This window comes from Watersipora subatra, chromosome 9 (assembly GCF_963576615.1).
Source record: "Watersipora subatra chromosome 9, tzWatSuba1.1, whole genome shotgun sequence".
Classification (NCBI taxonomy): domain Eukaryota; kingdom Metazoa; phylum Bryozoa; class Gymnolaemata; order Cheilostomatida; family Watersiporidae; genus Watersipora; species Watersipora subatra.
In genome coordinates, this window is record NC_088716.1 from 1,739,244 (window position 1) to 1,757,981 (window position 18,738).

The window sequence follows — 18,738 nt, forward strand, 5'->3', positions numbered from 1 at the left end:
ACGGGAATGCAAAACTATTTCACTATAGAGCTGCCGGCAGGTATGATATCTAATGAAAAAACCATATATCAGATTTTTGCATTCTCTGTGTTTACAGATAGTAACAATTTAATATGGGTTAATTTCATTTTGGGACAGTGGGTTCTGCCTATCATCCAATCTTCAAATTACTAAGCACTAGCTCCATTCAGCATATAAAATGTTTGGACGCACCCAACGCTTTTAATATGATGTTGTGTGTTTAAAGTTTTGATGTGCAACTATATTATTCGCATTCTATTACTAGATTTCTCAAGTGGGGCTATTGTGTAGTAATTCAAAGAGGAAGCCTTTGTTTATTCATTTTTAATTTGATTCTTGTCATTGATCTTAGAGTTTCATCAGGAATTGAGGAGCCAAGTGAGTTTTTTGTTTCCACTAGTGACGTTGAAGAGCAGGTCACGCGTATAGAGAACCGCAAACACAATTCGGTGAGTTTAAGGTCGTCAAAACTATCTAGCAACCTCATTAGTCTTAATCACAGCCAAGTTTTTAAACCCTGTTGATTAAAAACCATCCAATCACAATTCAGTTGTAATGCATTTCTGAAATCTCATACCTTATGAAGACCCAGAATAGGTACCCATAGGTATAGCAGAATCAAGTGAATTGTTTGGTTGCAGGCCTAATAAACCCCATACAGCAAGGTGGCTGTACCATTGAATAACCAATCAGTGCACTGAATTGATAGTGCTGCCATCCACCCAAGTTAAAAAAATCTTAGTAAGTTTGATGGGCAAATTTAGAATATTTTAAAAACTATATGGAATATCTTGAAAAGATAACTGCTGGGAAGTCCTGGTCTATAGCCAATGAACCTGGCCAATTGTGGTTGTCTTTATAAACCTCAATTACCTAGATCGTTATTACAGGTCTCCAATAGATGTGGTGATACGGTGTGGAAGGCTGCGTCTGCCAAAGGAAAAGCATTCTCCAAGAAGGATGTGACTGGTTGTTTGCTAGCCACATGCCGCCACTGTTTCCTGTTGAAGGGATTGGATATGACTAGGGGGGAGATATACGCGTATCCATACACTATGCAGGTATTGGTGGTTGTCCATAATACATCATCATCGGTCCAGTCAACCTTTTTTATTGTCACAGAAAAAATTCACAAACCTCCCTAAAACCTACAACTTCTTTTCTGGCAACAGGAATGTCTGTCTACTTATTACAATGGTCTTTCTATTGCAGAAATCTTAAATAGTTTTTGCTACGATGCTCCCTCCATAAAGCTAATGTATTATGTTTTTAGAGAGAATTTCAAGGTGCAAAATTCATTGCCCTTGATACAATGTGCAGATACTGGCCTTGGCTAGAGCGGCTGGAGAGGCTACCACAGCAGCAACGCCCGTTCCTTAGTATCATGCACGCCAAAGCTCACCGTTGGAGTTGTCAGGTATCTGTCTAATGAATAAAGCTCACCGTTGGAGTTGTCAGTAATCTGTCTAATGAATAAAGCTCACCGTTGGAGTTGTCAGTAATCTGTCTAATGAATATAGTAATCATTCATCTACTTTATTTTAAGTTTCATATTACCAAATTTTTTTTTTTTGCTTTTTTCAGATGAAATGGAGTGGAAGAGTCACTGTAGGAACAGGATTAAGTACTGGGGAGACTACAGAACTTGTTAATAGCTACATGTCCCGATTGGGAAAAGTAACAAGACACATGACATCAGATGGTGAGTTTATTCAGTGAGCACTATTTTATATATTGTCAAGGGAGGTATTTTTTAGGCCTTAACTGTCGGGTAAGCTAATAACTTACCCGATAGTTAAAACCTATCGGGTAAGTTATTAGCTTTGCATTTGACAATGTTAAATGTATTGTACCACTATGATATGTTTTATAACTTGGTTAATGACAATACACATTGGTGACTTTGGCGCCTATTGTGCCTAAGTGCCAACTTGTCAATGGTATGACTTCCCAATTTATTCTCTTGTTTCAAGGTAGATGGAGACGCTTGGAGCAAGGGGCAGCTTTTTGGAATCTCCGAAAGTTTGTCAATCTGCCCAAACAGATATTTACATCTCTTTCCAAAGTATGTAGAAACAGCAATCATAGGATGAAATCGTACTGTTACCCAGGTTCAATTTGTTTTAACTATTGACAAAAAGCCAAGCTTTCTCAATAAATAATTGGCTTTATTGCAGTTATACAACAAGTGAAGAATTATAGTGCCGAGTACGTCTCGTTTTAGGCCAAGAAACAACTACCCATTCTAGAGGCACAAGTGGATGCACACTGCCACTCAATTGGATTAACTTTAGCTGAACTTGAGGCCAGAGCAATCCTTGTTGCCAAGCCGCCGCCAAGTGAGTTTTTTACTTATACTATTTCCGCATGCTTAGAGAGTAAATGATTGTTTTTCTGTGTCAATTAGCAGTGGATGATTTGTATTTCATGATAATGCTCATAATAATATGAGTATGAATAATATGAGGCCCTGATGCAAAGATGACGTTTCACGTTTCATGGTGAAAGATGCTCATTGTAGTTTATAGTAACAACTAGCTGTGCCTCCGGCGTTGCCCGGGTATTAAAAATCAGCTTATAAACAATGAGGAGTGATGAGAGTTGCCTGCCACTTAGCCTGTCTTGACAAACTGTTGTTTTTGCGTAGTTGTCCCCCGTCGAGCGGGCGAGCAACCCAACAGCTTATCACAAGACGTACTGCACCTGATGCATCAGCTGCACTTATAGGGAGTTGTTCTCTTCCGTCTATGCGGCTTGGTGGCAATGTTATGTCGGTCGCTCCATTGGTAATCATAACTGATTTCGCGCAAAAAATTATGTAGAAAGAAATAAGATTATAACGCTTAACTAGCGACCAGTCTCTGCGATAAACTTTAGTAGAACTTGAGAACTTAGGCAACAACAGCGACTAAACATGTCATTATTTGTGCGCTCGGTCAGTTTAATTTCTATTTTTGTATCAGTCAGTTTTATTTGTTCTTATGGATTTTATTTTCAATTTGTTTTATTCTTAAATTCTACTAAAGTTTACAACAGAGTTGTAAACAACCAACAGTCTTTGGTTAAACGTTGTAATCTTATTTCTTTCTACATAATTTTTTGCGCGAAATCGGTTATGATTACCAATGGAGCGACCGACATAGCATTGCCACCAAGCCGCATAGACGGAAGAGTACAACTCCCTATAAGTGCAGCTGATGCATCAGGTGCAGTACGTCTTTTGACAAGCTGTTTTGTTGCTCGCCCGCTCGACGGGGGACAACCCTACAAAAAACAACATTTTGTCAAGACAGGCTACCTGCCACTTTGCTATTAGCCTGGCACACTGCCACTGGAAAATTCCATTAAGCTTGCTAATAAGCGTTAGGCTTCTAATGACATACGCCATGATGTTGCGTCAGCATTGTCCAGCTGTAGCTATTTTAATAATAGCAATTTTAATAGTAGCTATAGCCGGAATACACACATACATACTTTGAGAAGTATACATATAGATGTATGATTAGAATGTTGTGATTGATATATTGTATTATCTTTCAGAACCAGATAACATACAAGCTGTCTTAGAAGACCTCAGAGTCAATATCCTGCGGCAAGAAGATGTTCTTAAGAAATCAGGTAGGTTTGTCAGGTGATCTCTCTGAAAAAAAATCAAAGTTAAAATTTTTCTATGTATTGTGTTATTATATGTGTTATCGAAGTATTTGACTTACTTGACAGCACAATAACATCAATGATTAATCACTGTTAGCTCTTCTCCAATCTAGACTAATATTACTATGGTTGATTAAGTGTAGGCAAGCCGCCTGGTTTGTTCAATGATTGATTAAAGTGTGAGTTCAATTTATGGGACTTGACCAAGATCTTTAGTGCAAGCCTAACACTAGCTAAGCTCCGATGTTGATTGTTAGCAAATAGCAACACTCTTTATTTCATGAACCAAAACCTAACATACAGTAACAAAGTTCTAGAATATGAGAAAGATAACAAATAGTGAGAAAGAACTAAGTAATATAAATCTCTTACGCCAACATCAAGCTTGTGTCTGCCCTTAAAGCTCAGTCTTACACGTCTGTAAGTGTCACTGCCAAAGAGGCTGAGCTATTAAAAAACACTAGCTTTTATAGGCATTTAGGATAGCCTGAGGACGGGTATATAATGTTCGTATCATATACTATGTTGTAGGAGTAAGTCCATTGGAAGGAACACTGTCTTTGGATACGTCACAGGGGGTGCGCTGAGATTGTGGCTGGATGCTAGGATTGCGTAATATTGTCTCCGTCAGCACCGTAACATGTCATGGAAAAGTACTGGCTTAGGGTGATGGTAAGTTCAGTTATTTTTGGTAGTGCTTGGTGATGGGTGGATAGATATAATTACTCCCAAATTCCTTGGTGGTTTCCATAGGCGGTGTTGACTCATCAGTTTCCAGATTGATGTATTATAATTTTGACATTTCCAATTAGGGGATATTTTGATGTCTCTTAGGCGTCTTGATGCTCGAACGAAATATATGCATGTACGGTGGTCTGGCTACATTCCTGCTGTTATCATGTTTTCGGAGTATTTCCATACAACATTTCTCCCGTTGTTAAAGAACGATATGTCCTCATGTCGTATTTCGTGGTAACGTTGCTGTTGGCATAACGGTAGTAAACTAAACAGAATATATAAAATGAAATGAAGTTATAAAGTTGTGGTTAGAATAAAGATATTTAAAACCCATGTACCTGAGTTAAAAAAAATTATATAATAATTCGTAAAACCAAAACCATGAATGGAATCCCAAAACATAAAGATGTTAAAAGTGGAAATAAAAGTTTTTTTTTTGATTTCTCAAAGCAATAAGGTTTAGGTTAGTAGTAGAAGTATATGGTTGTTAGTTTGCCATGTGGTCTAGGTGAGTGTCAATTGTCCTTTCGGTGTCGCGTATTATTGTCCTGGTTTTGTATTGCGTCTCCCTTGGCAAAGTAAACGGGTCCTCCCGTATGTCGGTATGTATGGGTGGTTGTATGCGGCGGGTAGTCATTGGTCTTATGGTCAGGAAAGAAACTAAATCTTGAAATAGAAACTTCACATAACATTATAGCAAAAACTGGCGTGTCTTTTTAGAATTCTAAAATCACAAAATAAATGTTATAACATGCATGACTCAGTTGTGTGTAAGACATTTTCACTTTCCACTGCTGGAGCTACCTATAGAAAGAAAAGTTGTCCAAGCATCTGCTTTCATCACTAACCTGTCTTATCCAAAAAAATAGAAAGTCACAATAAAAGTTAACAGTTTTAAACAAGTTCGTTTTCTGGTATGTGCCGTGTCTATTTCATAATAAAGTCTATCCTAAAAATTCAAAAGTCAATTTTTGTTACATGAGTAAGACACGCCAATAATTGTTGTATTTTTTTTTTGTTAGTGGCTAAATTTAGCTCCCATCTCAAGGTTGAATGAATCGTGGTGTGTTTAATCAAATTAGGTAATCAATCAGCTACTATCAGAGATTGATAAAACAATACGGCACTTGTACCTGTCAAGGGAATATAGATGTTAGCATGTGGTGAGCATTATGACAAGTTACTAGTGATAAATGGACAGTTACTAGTAGCGTCAGAGCATGAATAATTGTCATAGCAAGTGCTACTAGGCAAATACCAGTGTGGCAAGCGTAGAGGCAATAATTTAGCTCATACATACGTTACTGTCATGGTCTGTTGGTTCAGGCTTCGGGTTGATTATAGGCGCACTGCAAATGGATAATATTTGATCTTGTCTGGTAGTTGCTTGTGGAACTTGCGTAGCTGTTGAATTTGGAGGATGGGCGGAGCTTGTATATCGTCTTGAGCTGTTAGTTTGGCTGGCTAGTTTCAATGATATGATCTTCGGTATCGCTTGACTGCACGTGGTGTCTATTTGATGTTTGACTTTCGCATTATGTAAGCATTCTTAGACAGCGAGCTAACGATAAGCATGCCATCTTAAGCATGTCATTACTTTATCTGTTGTTTCTTATTCTGATCGCTGTTATTTCTGATGTGGTGAGTTAAATTCTTCCTAGTTATGCTGTCTAGAAATGATTAGTATGTGATGGTTAGTCGTGTTGATGAATGATGTACTCTTATTTTTGTGAACATTTTCTTACTTCTTCCTTTAGCCTTGTCAAATGTCCGGTATATGTGTCGTGTTGTTTAAAAAAGTTTATCGTGAAATTTCGTCTAGTCTTGGTCTGTTTAATCGTAGTCCGAGTGGAGTTAATTCTTGAAAAAAAGAATCCGTTTTAGTCCAAAATTTTGTTCCATTTGTGTAGGTGAGAACTGTGGCTATTCGTAATATTCAAAATCTTCTACTCTGTAGTTCCTTGATGGCTCATCTCTTCTCAAAAATTCCGCTTCATTTTCTTCTATTTGTCTTGCCTGATCGTTTACTATCATGGTCAATCCTTGTACTTGTCTTGTCAATGGTGCGAGGGAGTCAGTGTCTACTTGGTTAACACTCATCGTTTTATTTCTTGTTACTGCTTTATCTATAGCTTCTAGGTTTCTTGCTTCTTTTAGAGCTTCTTGTAAAGTGATGTTTTCTTGTTTCAGGATCGATCTCTGATAACTCTCCTTCAGGCCTCCTATGAATGCGGATTTTATTACCCGATCGCGATTCACTTCCGGTAAGTCTTTAAATACTGATCGGCCTGCAGCCATGATCTCGGAATAGAAATCGTTAATCGACTTCCTCCCTTGGCTGATGTTCCATAGGTTCTTCTCTCGGAGTGGTTGGTCGACTCGGAAAGCCGATATCAATTCCTTCTTTAAGGAGCTGTAGCTCCTCGCGCAATTAGGGTTCAGCTTTATAACATTTCTGTAGGTCTCCCATGCTGGTCCAACAAGTTTAGCAGGTAGGGCTTGTGCTAGTCGTCTGTTGTCGTAGTTGTATTGAGCCATCAGTATTTCCCATCGATCAAGGTAGTCTTCGAAGTTATCTCCTTCCTTGAATGGCTCTATGTTATCGACGTTCGGCACTACGCTGATGATGGGTGGTCCCGTCTTGGGTGGGAAGAATAGATCTCCATTTGATGTTCTCGGTGCTACACCAGATCCTGTGTAGCTTCCGGAGTCGTCCACGGTTGGTTTTTCACCTTGTGGGCTTTTTTCCTGGGCTTCGACATCTTCCGGGCTGAGTTGTTCACCATGTGGACTCTGGTCCTGAAGGATGATCTGGCTTCTCAGTGCTCTCCTTACCGCAGGAGTTGTTTTCTTAGCTCTCTTCTTCACCATCTCGTAGTCGGGTTGTTGTGCCTTGGGTCAGTCTATCCAATTTATGGGAGTAGCTCAATGCCGGCTTTGGCTGCTCCTTTTGGATATTCTCTTGTCACTGCTGGTTTGGCTCCTGGGTGTGTGACTAGGCTGTGTAGGTTCTGGTCTGCTATAACAAACTTAGTTAACATGCAACCTACGAGTAACGTGCTCTAAATTATATATAGGCACTGTTATATGTATATGGTTGATAGAATATTTATTATTATTTTTTATTTTTTTTTAAATTGCAATTATGTTAAGACGAGTATTGAGTAAGTGACAAAGACTAGGTAGTCTATTATGTCTGTCAACGAGAAAGTTATTCTATATAGAGAGGGTTGTTTTCCAAATGGTTGAAGTTCAACCGCAAGTATGAGTCTGTAACGTTTATATATATCAGTAAACAGCGTAATAATATATACAGGATTAGTGCTATTAGCATATAAATGCAGTCAGTCGATGTTATAAGTTAGCAGTTGTCAGTTCAGTATCTTGTCTGAGATATGTCTAGAGTTATGTGTAGTCTGTGCACTATATTAGTATCTAATTGAAAGTTTATACTCGTTTAAGTTTCCTATATTAGTGTGCTTGTCTATGAGTCAAGCTGATGTAACTTGTTTTATAACCGGTGTATTATTATTATTAGGCCTTATACGTATGTAAATGTTAGGTGTAATAACCTAGAGCTCCGTGTATCTACAGTCACTAATAGAATGAGTGTGAGCGTGTGACTGGATGAATCTGCAGAATTGCACGTACATAAGAAGTTGCCAATGTATAAATAGATCTATGCTTTCCCTGCAAACCGAAACAGTCAGAAAGGTAGATCAAGGTAGTGAGTGTCCTAAGAAATTTGTGAATTTGTACGTGTATCAAGTTCTGATCTATGTTTGCCCTGGAGCGAAACAGTCAGAAAGCATATAGTATAGTGATAACAGTGCTCAGCTGTGAACTATGTATGTATAACTTTCCTGCAAACCGAAACAGTCGAAAGTTATAGACACTATAGTAAGGCACGCGGCTATAAAATTGTAATTTCCCTGCAAACCGAAACAGTCAGAAATTATGAAAGGCACGCGGCTATGTAATTGTAATTTCCCTGCAAACCGAAACAGTCAGAAATTATGGACACTATGGCAATGTAAAGTGAAGGCACGCGGCTATTAAATTGTTTATGTATAATTTCCCTGCAAACCGAAACAGTCAGAAATTATGAATTAGTTGTTTTCTCCTAGGCAAATGTAAATCTGACCTCAGATTTTCTTAAAATAGATTAGGATCCTCAAGCCTATAAGTAGTATGCAAGTGGGTGATCAATCCCAATATAGGCTGCAATTACGCGTTATGAAAGTATGAATTACGAAAGGTCTAGGCGTCAGGGGATTATTTGCCTAGCTATGTGGTTATGCTTTAGCTAAATGGTGCGCCTAGATAAGTCACTAGATCTCAGCTAACATAGACTTTTTAATGAGTCCCACAATAGATATGTGAATATCTACCTGCCCAGTAGAATATAGCGATCAAATTAGGTATTGTAAATAGCTTAAGCAACCAGATATGAATGTAGATGAAGATGTCAGTTCTATGGTAAGCGCTATGAATAATATTACGAAAGATTTAAGCGTTCAGGGATTACCCACTTAGCTATGTGAAAGGTTGATGACCGATACCCGGCATCTCCACCAAAAATATTATATGTGTTATCGAAGTATTTGACTTACTTGACAGCACAATAACATCAATGATTAATCACTGTTAGCTCTTCTCCAATCTAGACTAATATTACTATGGTTGATTAAGTGTAGGCAAGCCGCCTGGTTTGTTCAATGATTGATTAAAGTGTGAGTTCAATTTATGGGACTTGACCAAGATCTTTAGTGCAAGCCTAACACTAGCTAAGCTCCGATGTTGATTGTTAGCAAATAGCAACACTCTTTATTTCATGAACCAAAACCTAACATACAGTAACAAAGTTCTAGAATATGAGAAAGATAACTAATAGTGAGAAAGAACTAAGTAATATAAATCTCTTACGCCAACATCAAGCTTGTGTCTGCCCTTAAAGCTCAGTCTTACACGTCTGTAAGTGTCACTGCCAAAGAGGCTGAGCTATTAAAAAACACTAGCTTTTATAGGCATTTAGGATAGCCTGAGGACGGGTATATAATGTTCGTATCATATACTATGTTGTAGGAGTAAGTCCATTGGAAGGAACACTGTCTTTGGATACGTCACAGGGGGTGCGCTGAGATTGTGGCTGGATGCTAGGATTGCGTAATATTGTCTCCGTCAGCACCGTAACATGTCATGGAAAAGTACTGGCTTAGGGTGATGGTAAGTTCAGTTATTTTTGGTAGTGCTTGGTGATGGGTGGATAGATATAATTACTCCCAAATTCCTTGGTGGTTTCCATAGGCGGTGTTGACTCATCAGTTTCCAGATTGATGTATTATAATTTTGACATTTCCAATTAGGGGATATTTTGATGTCTCTTAGGCGTCTTGATGCTCGAACGAAATATATGCATGTACGGTGGTCTGGCTACATTCCTGCTGTTATCATGTTTTCGGAGTATTTCCATACAACAGTGTTATCGAGAATGTAATTTCTGTTTATATTAACAGAGAGTGGAAAAATTGCACAGAAGTTGAGATCGCGTCTGCGTGCAAACCATTGCAGCTATAAGAAAAAGGCTTTAGAATACAGCAACCTCCATCCAGAAACGACAACAGAAAAGCTGCAAAGCTGTTTGAAGTCAGGGTTATTCCCATGGGCAGTTGTCCGTGGAGGTAAGTTTTTTCATGAAATATTAATTCCCCGCAACAAATCTAGACATTCCTTGTTCAACTTTTACACATGAAAATCCTATATTAGCAAGCCATGCTGATGTCACTTTTTGATGTTTCAGATATAACCTTCTCACAGGATGTTCTTAAGGCAGTGGAGAGCTATCAATTGTGGCAGAGAACTGTAGAAGAAATCCCTATTCTAGAACAGGAAAGGCATACAATGATAAGAACAATAGGTGAGTTTCTCATCCGTGTTTGTAGATGCTTAATATACATGATATAGTATCAATAGTGATGTCTCAGTTGTTTTTAGCAGGTCCATTCTATAACAAATTGTCTACAACATCACGTTGAAACATAAGATACTTTTTTAAGTATTTAGTTGAATTCTGAGTTCAGATTTCTGGCTAATTTGGTCCTCTTCATTTTCAGTCCAGCAACTTGATACATGCAATGGAGAAGAGGCCATATTTCTTCAAAACATGGTCGAAAAATCCTCTGTTTTCTTCTCTGAGGAAGTTGAAGTACGTACTATTAAATTGGGGAAGAACAGTATCGCAATAGTGATCAAGCTTTTGCCAATCACTGTTTGCCAGTCAGCAACAACATTTCATATAGCAGAAAATGACAGATTTAAAAAACATCCAGTATTATTTATGCCATGACCGATGATTTACCTATGATTTACTTATGATTTCATTCATTGAATTATTCTATTGTTAGGATATGCAGCTAGCTGTATCACTATGCCAGGACTTAGATGTATCTGATGATGACGAGGACGACGATGACTCTGATGGAAGTTTTTATGGGGATTGAAATGCCATGCTGATCTACTTTCTGTATTACTTTTTATGCTGATCTTCACAAAACAATATTGTAATAAAGTATATTAATTTATTTCTCAATAATAAACGAAATGTCTTTTGTATAACCTTTAGTACATGTGACCCCGGCCGTCAGAATGTACAATCGTGCGGTAATTCCATTGTTCACAATAGCGCGCTAAGCGTGCTTCACGCTATTATATGACTCACCGTCACTATTTTAGTAAACAGTGGTTTACAGTGCATTCAACCCTGCTCTTTTACATGGTCTTGTTTATTTTTGTGTCTGACCAATCATAAATCCAGAATTGCCATTTAGCTATACCCAGTGTCGTCTGGTTTCACAGAGTCCGGCGACCAACAGAAGCGTATACGGGAGGGAGCTCGATTCCAAACAAACAGGCCACGCCTACTAGTTTTATATAAGTTATAATGTAGAAGCCGCAACATTAATCAACAAAAACTACTCCCATTAGCAGTCGCTTTGAAATTGATAGTTGTATTATACACCACTTGAAAAAGGACAAAATTTTCTACAAGAAACTACAAATTATTTTTTGTAATAAGTAAATGCAAAAGAGTGAGATGTTGAGAGCGAGGTAAGAATATTCCATTAGAGATCAGCATGTCGATCGGGTTTGTTTGGAATCAAGCGTTTTTGTTTCCGGCTTTTGGTCACGGGACTCTGTGCAACTACGTATACGGCTCTGACTATACCCATATTGGTGGTTGCTATGGAATTTTTCATAACCCAAGATCACAACTGTAGGCTTTAACTGCGGGTGCGCGCATGTATGTGGCCATTTCCTCTTTTAATGCTTCAGGCTAGAACGAAATAAACAATCGCCAAATTACGGCTTGTTGATGCTAGATGAGTATTTCTACTTAGAATCTGAGTCAGCTGCCTCAGATCATAGTGAAAGCGATGATGAGAATTATGATAATAGGTCAACCTTAGAAATACAGCTGCTTACGCAGTATGTGGCTGCTAACGATAATGCGAATTAATTAAATCAAATTACAGAGAATAACGATCAGCCTATCACTGCTGATAACATTCCCATTCTAGCTGTTGACATCAAACTAATAAGTGGGTGCAAGTGTAGGGAATTATGCGCTAGTTTTATGTCATCTGAACAATTAAGCCTCATTAGAACTGTATATCAAGGATTGCCGAAGGAAACATTGGATATGGTTGCGTTGAGACAAATTGCCGCTAGCATAACAAACAAACCTCTCCAATGTGCTACAATAAATCTCTGCAGCGTACTCGTGCTACACTGTGTGAGTGTTAAACTACATAAAAAGAGCTCTAGATTGAATAGTCACTTGATGAGTTGGGTTGATATTTTCGCATCACATATTTTCCGCATCGTTGACCTTACCACGACCTTCTGTATAGGTGGACAATTCTGAATACACATCCAGCTCTTTGTTAAGTTGTTGGACTGTCATTAAATGCAGTCATAGCAATATAGCTTGATGAGAATTGCCCAGTTTGAAGCATACCCTTTTAATGAATACATCCAGGACGGTGAGCTTTTAGCCACATATATTGTTAACCTTACCATGACCTTTGGGATGTCAACTGTCAATCGAATTGGAATAAAAATGCAACGATCATCTGTTTCAAGGTTTTATTGTGAAGAATGCCGGGTTTCATCAATATAGGTTGAGATTTAGTGGTTGGTTGCTATGGCATTTTGATTTGTAAGAAAATACCATGATTTACAGTTCATGAATCACCAACTTTATTCTGATTAAACTCAAAACAACAGTTTTAGTTTATCATGAGACCTTCTCTACTAAATCTTGCCTAACCTGGGTATAAATAATCCAATTTAAAAAAATATAAAATGCATTAAAATCCTCAGAATTTGCTGATTTTAAATCTTTAAATAACTCAAAAATGTGGTTTTAGCACAATTGTACATTCTGACTGCCTGGGTCACATATGTTATCAGCCAGAATAAAATGGACAACCCCTCTCAGGTGAGTCTAGGCCATGCGACAATAGGTGAGAATGTCATAACAAGCCTGTCGGGCACCTAGTTTTAACTATTTTGATACCTTTGGATACAGGTGAGAATGACAAAAAATCCATTGCAATGAGCCTCCTGTATCCATTATATAAAATATTCAATTATGACAGGCAACACAAGGTGGAGATAAATCCTGAATATCTTTTACTGTTTACATAAGAACTAAGGCAAATGTAGCAATATTGAAGTAATATTCAGTATTAACATAGTTCAGCAGTATAAATGCCAAGTTTTTATACATGTGGCCTAAAAATTGTAAAAATTCATTCTCACAAAACTATTCAGGGCGACATGAGTAAATAAAATAATAGGTTTCCACAAGTATTGTGATTTGCATGGAGAAGCAAGTCGGGCACCTAATTTTAACCATTTCAATTTTTTCAGGATACAAGTCAAAATGACTAAAATGCATTTCCATAAGCCTACTGTATCTATTGAGTTGAATTATTAAAATATTCAACTATGACAGGCAACACAAAGGGGAGATAAATCCTGAATATCTTTCACTGTTTACATAAGAACTAAGGCAAATGTAGCAATATTGAAGTAATATTCAGTATTAACATAGTTCAGCAGTGTAAATGCCAAGTTTTTATACATGTGGCCTAAAAATTGTAAAAATTCATTCTCACAAAACTATTCAGAGCGACATGAGTAAATAAAATAATAGGTTTCCACAAGTATTGTGATTTGCATGGAGAAGCAAGTCGGGCACCTAATTTTAACCATTTCAATTTTTTCAGGATACAAGTCAAAATGACTAAAATGCATTTCCATAAGCCTACTGTATCTATTGAGTTGAATTATTAAAATATTCAACTATGACAGGCAACACAAGGGGGAGATAAATCCTGAATATCTTTCACTGTTTACATAAGAACTAAGGCAAATGTAGCAATATTGAAGTAATATTCAGTATTAACATAGTTCAGCAGTATAAATGCCAAGTTTTTATACATGTGGCCTAAAAATTGTAAAAATTCATTCTCACAAAACTATTCAGAGCGACATGAGTAAATAAAATAATAGGTTTCCACAAGTATTGTGATTTGCATGGAGAAGCAAGTCGGGCACCTAATTTTAACCATTTCAATTTTTTCAGGATACAAGTCAAAATGACTAAAATGCATTTCCATAAGCCTACTGTATCTATTGAGTTGAATTATTAAAATATTCAACTATGACAGGCAACACAAGGGGGAGATAAATCCTGAATATCTTTCACTGTTTACATAAGAACTAAGGCAAATGTAGCAATATTGAAGTAATATTCAGTATTAACAAGGCTCACCGGTATAAATACCAAGTTTTTATACACGTGGCCTAAAAATTGTAAAAGTTCATTCTCACAAAACTATTCAGGGCTACATGAGTAAATGAAGTAATAGGTTTCCACAAGTATTGTGATTTGTATGGAGAAGCAAGTCGGGCACCTAGTTTTAACCATTTAAATTTCTCAAGATACAAGTAAAAATGACTAAAATGCATTTCAATAAGCCTACTGTATCTACTGAGTTGAATTATTAAAATATTCAACTATGACAGGCAACACAAGGGGGAGATAAATCCTGAATATCTTTCACTGTTTACATGGGAACTAACGCAAATGTAGCAACACTGAAATAATATTGAGTATTAACATGGCTCAGCAGTATAAATACCAAGTTTTTAGACATGTGGGACAAGAATTGTAGAAATTCGTTATTAATAGATAAATATTATCCATCTACTCTGGAGTTGTCTATTCATACCTGCAGGTGTCCGCACCAGTGAGACAGCCATGACACTTTCAGCCATCACTGCCTTACCAAAAAAGCAGTGATTTACAAAACTGTTCTGGACCACATCAGTGCACATCCTAAGGCTTCGAAAACTTTATGATGGTTTGTATGGACTAAGCAGGTGAGCAAGTTGCATAAATCAACCTGATTGGACAACAGGTTAGAATTGTGTTAGAATGTTGTGGTTATGTGTAGGGGGTCCCTGTGATCACTTTTATTGAACATAATTATAAGATTACACAAAGGATCACAACAAAGCTGTGTAGGGAACTCCACACAAGAGTAAGCAAGATTCCGTTCTATTCTATTTCTTCTTCCTATTGTTATCAATCCTCAAATAGAATAATGCAAGCCGGGTAGTTTGATCTGATGAATTGATTATTGCAACAAAGTGTTATTTTCTGTTGATTATTAATTGATATATTATATTACTATTATATTACATATTTTTACATTATACAAGTAAAGAATGTCTGTGTATGTGGATGCTTGCTGGTGGCAGATAGGAGTTGCTGGTCATGTTGACTGGACATGTTCCTGCAAAAGAAGGAAAAACGGTAAAGAAATGCTGTCTGAAGTGACAAAACAAGATGTGCATTAGTTACCCAGTAAAAACACATGGCTATATGATGATTCAGCTGGGGAGGCGATACTCTTTTCGGCTGATGTCCTTGCAACTAACTTGTATGATATGAATGCATTACGTGACAAAAATCGGGCGACATATAGCCATGAATGGGGTGCAGATTTGACTCCATGATTGTGGCGATCTTTATCAATGATTAGGTAAACAATAAGACTTTCAGCAAAGCACTTTTTGCTTGTGTAACTGGCTAAACTCACCTTATAGTTTAGCAGTGCCAAAGTTTGTTTGAGATTTCCAGAGGGCTCCCAGGTGTTACTTCTGCAACAAAATAAAATTGAGATGATTATTAGTCTGATCAGCTGGTGGGTTTTAAGATGCTACATGTTTCCGCTCTTAACATAAGGTCATTGTGCTTTGTTGCAGCAATGACTAAATAAATAAATGACAACTCAATACAGCATCAATTGCTCTATTGTTGATAATCCTGATTTGTGTATACTCTGCTAAATTGTTATTTTCATCGTATTGACTGGCTGAAGCTGAGTCATGACTAAAAGCATGGATTTTAGTCACGACTCAGCCCATGAATATTCGCCCCTAATAGACATTCGGCTGACGTGACTTACTGTGATGAATAATGTTTCCACTTGACCAGGTACAGTGTTCTACCATTCTTGTCCTGAAAAAGATTCAGAAACAAATTATGAGAATCGAAAAGTGAAAGAGAGAGGAGAGGAGGGGCAGAAAATCTATGTCAAACATATTGTAACATGTGGTAGTGAATGTAGTCCACGCATGACCAGAGGTTGAAACTTTTTGAACACAAAATATCAATTTGCATTCCAAATATGTGTCAAGTTGTCTTTTCTCGACAGTAACATTACCCATTGCTGATACAAAAAATTGATCAAATTTGCACCTATCTAATAAAACAATGCCATAAGATATTGAACGTCATTTAAAAATAATACACATAGATTACCGAGTGCACCATTTCAGGTATTTGTAATGATCATACCCAGTTAATTAACCAATTTAGTCCTTTTAGGCAATTTTTTGCGAAAGGATAGATCCCCAGGATTATAGATGTTTATTGGCATGAGAAAACGAAAAATTACCATGATTTGGACCTTGGTATACTTCAATGTGTACTCTAAAACACTGGAAAAGTGCCCTTGACTGTTCATCAACTTACCAACTTTTCACTCAATATCTCTTCTGCATCTGAGTCAGAATTGTTTGGGTTAATATATTCTGCTGGAGTAGTATTTCCTATACAACAAAGAAAAACCATATCTTTGGTGAAAAAAGACGCAATGATTGAGCTGCTAGCAACCAGTGCATATCACAGCATGTTAGCGCAACAAGTAATTTGTACAAGCGAAAAGCCCATCCTGAATCAGACCTGAAATCAACCATGGTTAGCTGAAGAAAGCAAGTTATTTGATCATTTACTGCCACCCTGTGGGCTGTTGGCATGTCGTGATTATGACAAAGCTGTTAGTGAGTGAGGCAAACGCAAGCTGTGTTGTGGTTATTTGGCTGCCAATTAAAATACAAACATGTCAAATTATGACATGTTAAACAAAATGGTAACAAAATCACGACACCAGGTTGTTATAATTGATAGTATTGCAGGGTTGTTTTGTGAATTCCACTATAGGCAAAAAAGACACCACCCATGGGCAGCAAAAACTCTTTTTATTCTTTTCTTTCCTTCCCCTCCCACCTCTCCTCGCAAGAAGAGTGGTGAGGGAAGGAAAGAAGAGAATAACAAAAGTTTTTGCTGCCTATGCACCACACAGAAGAAAATTTTTACCTGCATAGCAGCCATCCTCTCTAAGAGAAAATAAAATAGCAAAATAGTCAATTTCATCATGGTCATAGCGCATTACTGTACAATTGATAAGAGATTCAACACAACGACAATGAAAAATGAAACAGCATTTTCTACTTACTAGAGCGCTGCTTATTCGGCCTTTTTCTCTGCTTACACTGGAAAATAACAGTACTGAGGTCAATGGCATTCAGAAATTATGGGTACTTTAAATTTGAGTAAAGGTCAACTGCAAAGTAAATATCTCATGGCGTAGACAAACATATCAGCAATGAAATTGCTTGACTGAGGTTCAACAAAATTAGACAGTGAGAAATGAGCTATGGCTTTACTTACTTTGTGTGTCTGTGTGTGCCATGCTTTGTCAGCACACCTTTTCTACAACAAACGATATTGAACATTTCATTGCTGGGTCTGTATTAGTTTTTCTGAACTGTTTGTCTATCTTATATGTCATAATTTGTATGAAGAAAGATGACCAAACAATGGGAAGCAATTCATATGCATTGTTTCTCTAAAGATCTCGTATTATTTAAAACTTTGGTTTCTTTTGGGACGAAATATTAGGAATACTATACTTACAGCCTTTGTAGGTGTTGGTGTGGTTGAGGAAGTAGTAGTAGTAGCTGATCTGGGAGTAGAGGTAGAAGGTAATGTAGGAGCAGATGATATGGGAGCAGATGTAGAAGTTAATGTGGGAACAGATGTAGGAGGTAATGTGGGAACAGATGTAGAAGTTAATGTGGGAGCAGATGTAGGAGGTAATGTGGGAACAGATGTAGAAGTTAATGTGGGAGCAGATGTGGAAGGTAATGTGGGAGCAGGTGATATGGGAGCAGATGTAGAAGTTAATGTGGGAGCAGATGTGGAAGGTAATGTAGGAGCAGATGATATGGGAGCAGATATAGAAGTTAATGTGGGAACAGACGTAGGAGGTAATGTGGGAGCAGATGTAGGAGGTAATGTGGGAACAGATGTAGAAGTTAATGTGGGAGCAGATGTGGAAGGTAATGTGGGAGCAGATGTAGCAGGTAATATGGGAACAGATGTAGAAGGTAATGTAGGAGCAGATGTAGACGTTAATATGGGAGCAGATGTAGAAGTAGCAAATGTGGAAGCTGATGTAGTAGCTGATGTGGAAGCAGATGTGGGGTTATACGGTTTATAGGTCCTTTGCACATAGTCTTCTGCAACAACACAATCACATAGGGGAGTAGGATGTAATGTAAAACAGGCAATTAAGTTATGCTGTACATTGAAAAGACCAAGGGAACTTACTACATCTTGTCATGTCATTGAACGCTTCTTTGATGACTGACACAATTTCAGTCTGGTGGCATCCTTCTTCGATAATAGTAGACAAGGTACCTTTGCCTGAAGGTTTGAATACCAGGCATAAAACAGATAAACCTGCACCGTGGGCGTGGGCAGCCTGTAAAAATGAACATAAACAATATTATAAGAGTGTATGATACATTCGCTCATACCATGAATTACAACAACAACATGAAAAGCAAATCTTCTGCTAGCTGATAATATACCATTGCACTAGACGTGAGCTGGTTCAGATT

At 37.6% G+C, this 18,738-nt stretch overlaps 2 protein-coding genes and 1 long non-coding RNA gene across 3 annotated transcripts; 2 read left to right on the forward strand and 1 right to left on the reverse strand.

Moving 5' to 3' along the window:
- The first annotated feature begins 955 nt into the window (after positions 1-955).
- Positions 956-1,725, forward strand: LOC137403721 (uncharacterized). Its single transcript, XR_010979614.1, has 3 exons — positions 956-1,082; positions 1,295-1,438; positions 1,606-1,725. It is a non-coding gene; the product is annotated as an uncharacterized lncRNA (long non-coding RNA).
- A 13,422-nt stretch (positions 1,726-15,147) lies between these two features.
- On the reverse strand, positions 15,148-16,719 carry LOC137404642 (uncharacterized). Its single transcript, XM_068090869.1, has 4 exons — positions 16,526-16,719; positions 15,957-16,009; positions 15,588-15,648; positions 15,148-15,281 (listed from the first exon to the last, which is right to left on the reverse strand). Exons 1-4 carry the CDS (start codon positions 16,622-16,624, stop codon positions 15,261-15,263), a joined length of 234 nt encoding a protein of 77 aa, XP_067946970.1. The 5' UTR covers positions 16,625-16,719; the 3' UTR covers positions 15,148-15,260.
- A 1,118-nt stretch (positions 16,720-17,837) lies between these two features.
- Positions 17,838-18,335, forward strand: LOC137404155 (circumsporozoite protein-like). The gene has a single exon (XM_068090310.1). The coding sequence runs from the start codon at positions 17,838-17,840 to the stop codon at positions 18,333-18,335; it is 498 nt and encodes a 165-aa protein (XP_067946411.1).
- Positions 18,336-18,738: the final 403 nt, after the last annotated feature.

Excerpts from the sequence above, each read along its gene's own strand:
- LOC137404642 (XM_068090869.1), bottom strand. The coding sequence starts at position 16,624 with ATGGTTTTTCTTTGTTGTATAGGAAATACTACTCCAGCAGAATATATT. Across the intron at positions 15,649-15,956 it reads TGGAAACATTATTCATCACA|AAGTAACACCTGGGAGCCCT; the intron begins GTAAGTCACGTC and ends ATTTTGTTGCAG. Across the intron at positions 15,282-15,587 it reads TGGCACTGCTAAACTATAAG|GAACATGTCCAGTCAACATG; the intron begins GTGAGTTTAGCC and ends CTTCTTTTGCAG.
- LOC137404155 (XM_068090310.1), top strand. The coding sequence starts at position 17,838 with ATGGGAGCAGATGTAGAAGTTAATGTGGGAACAGATGTAGGAGGTAAT.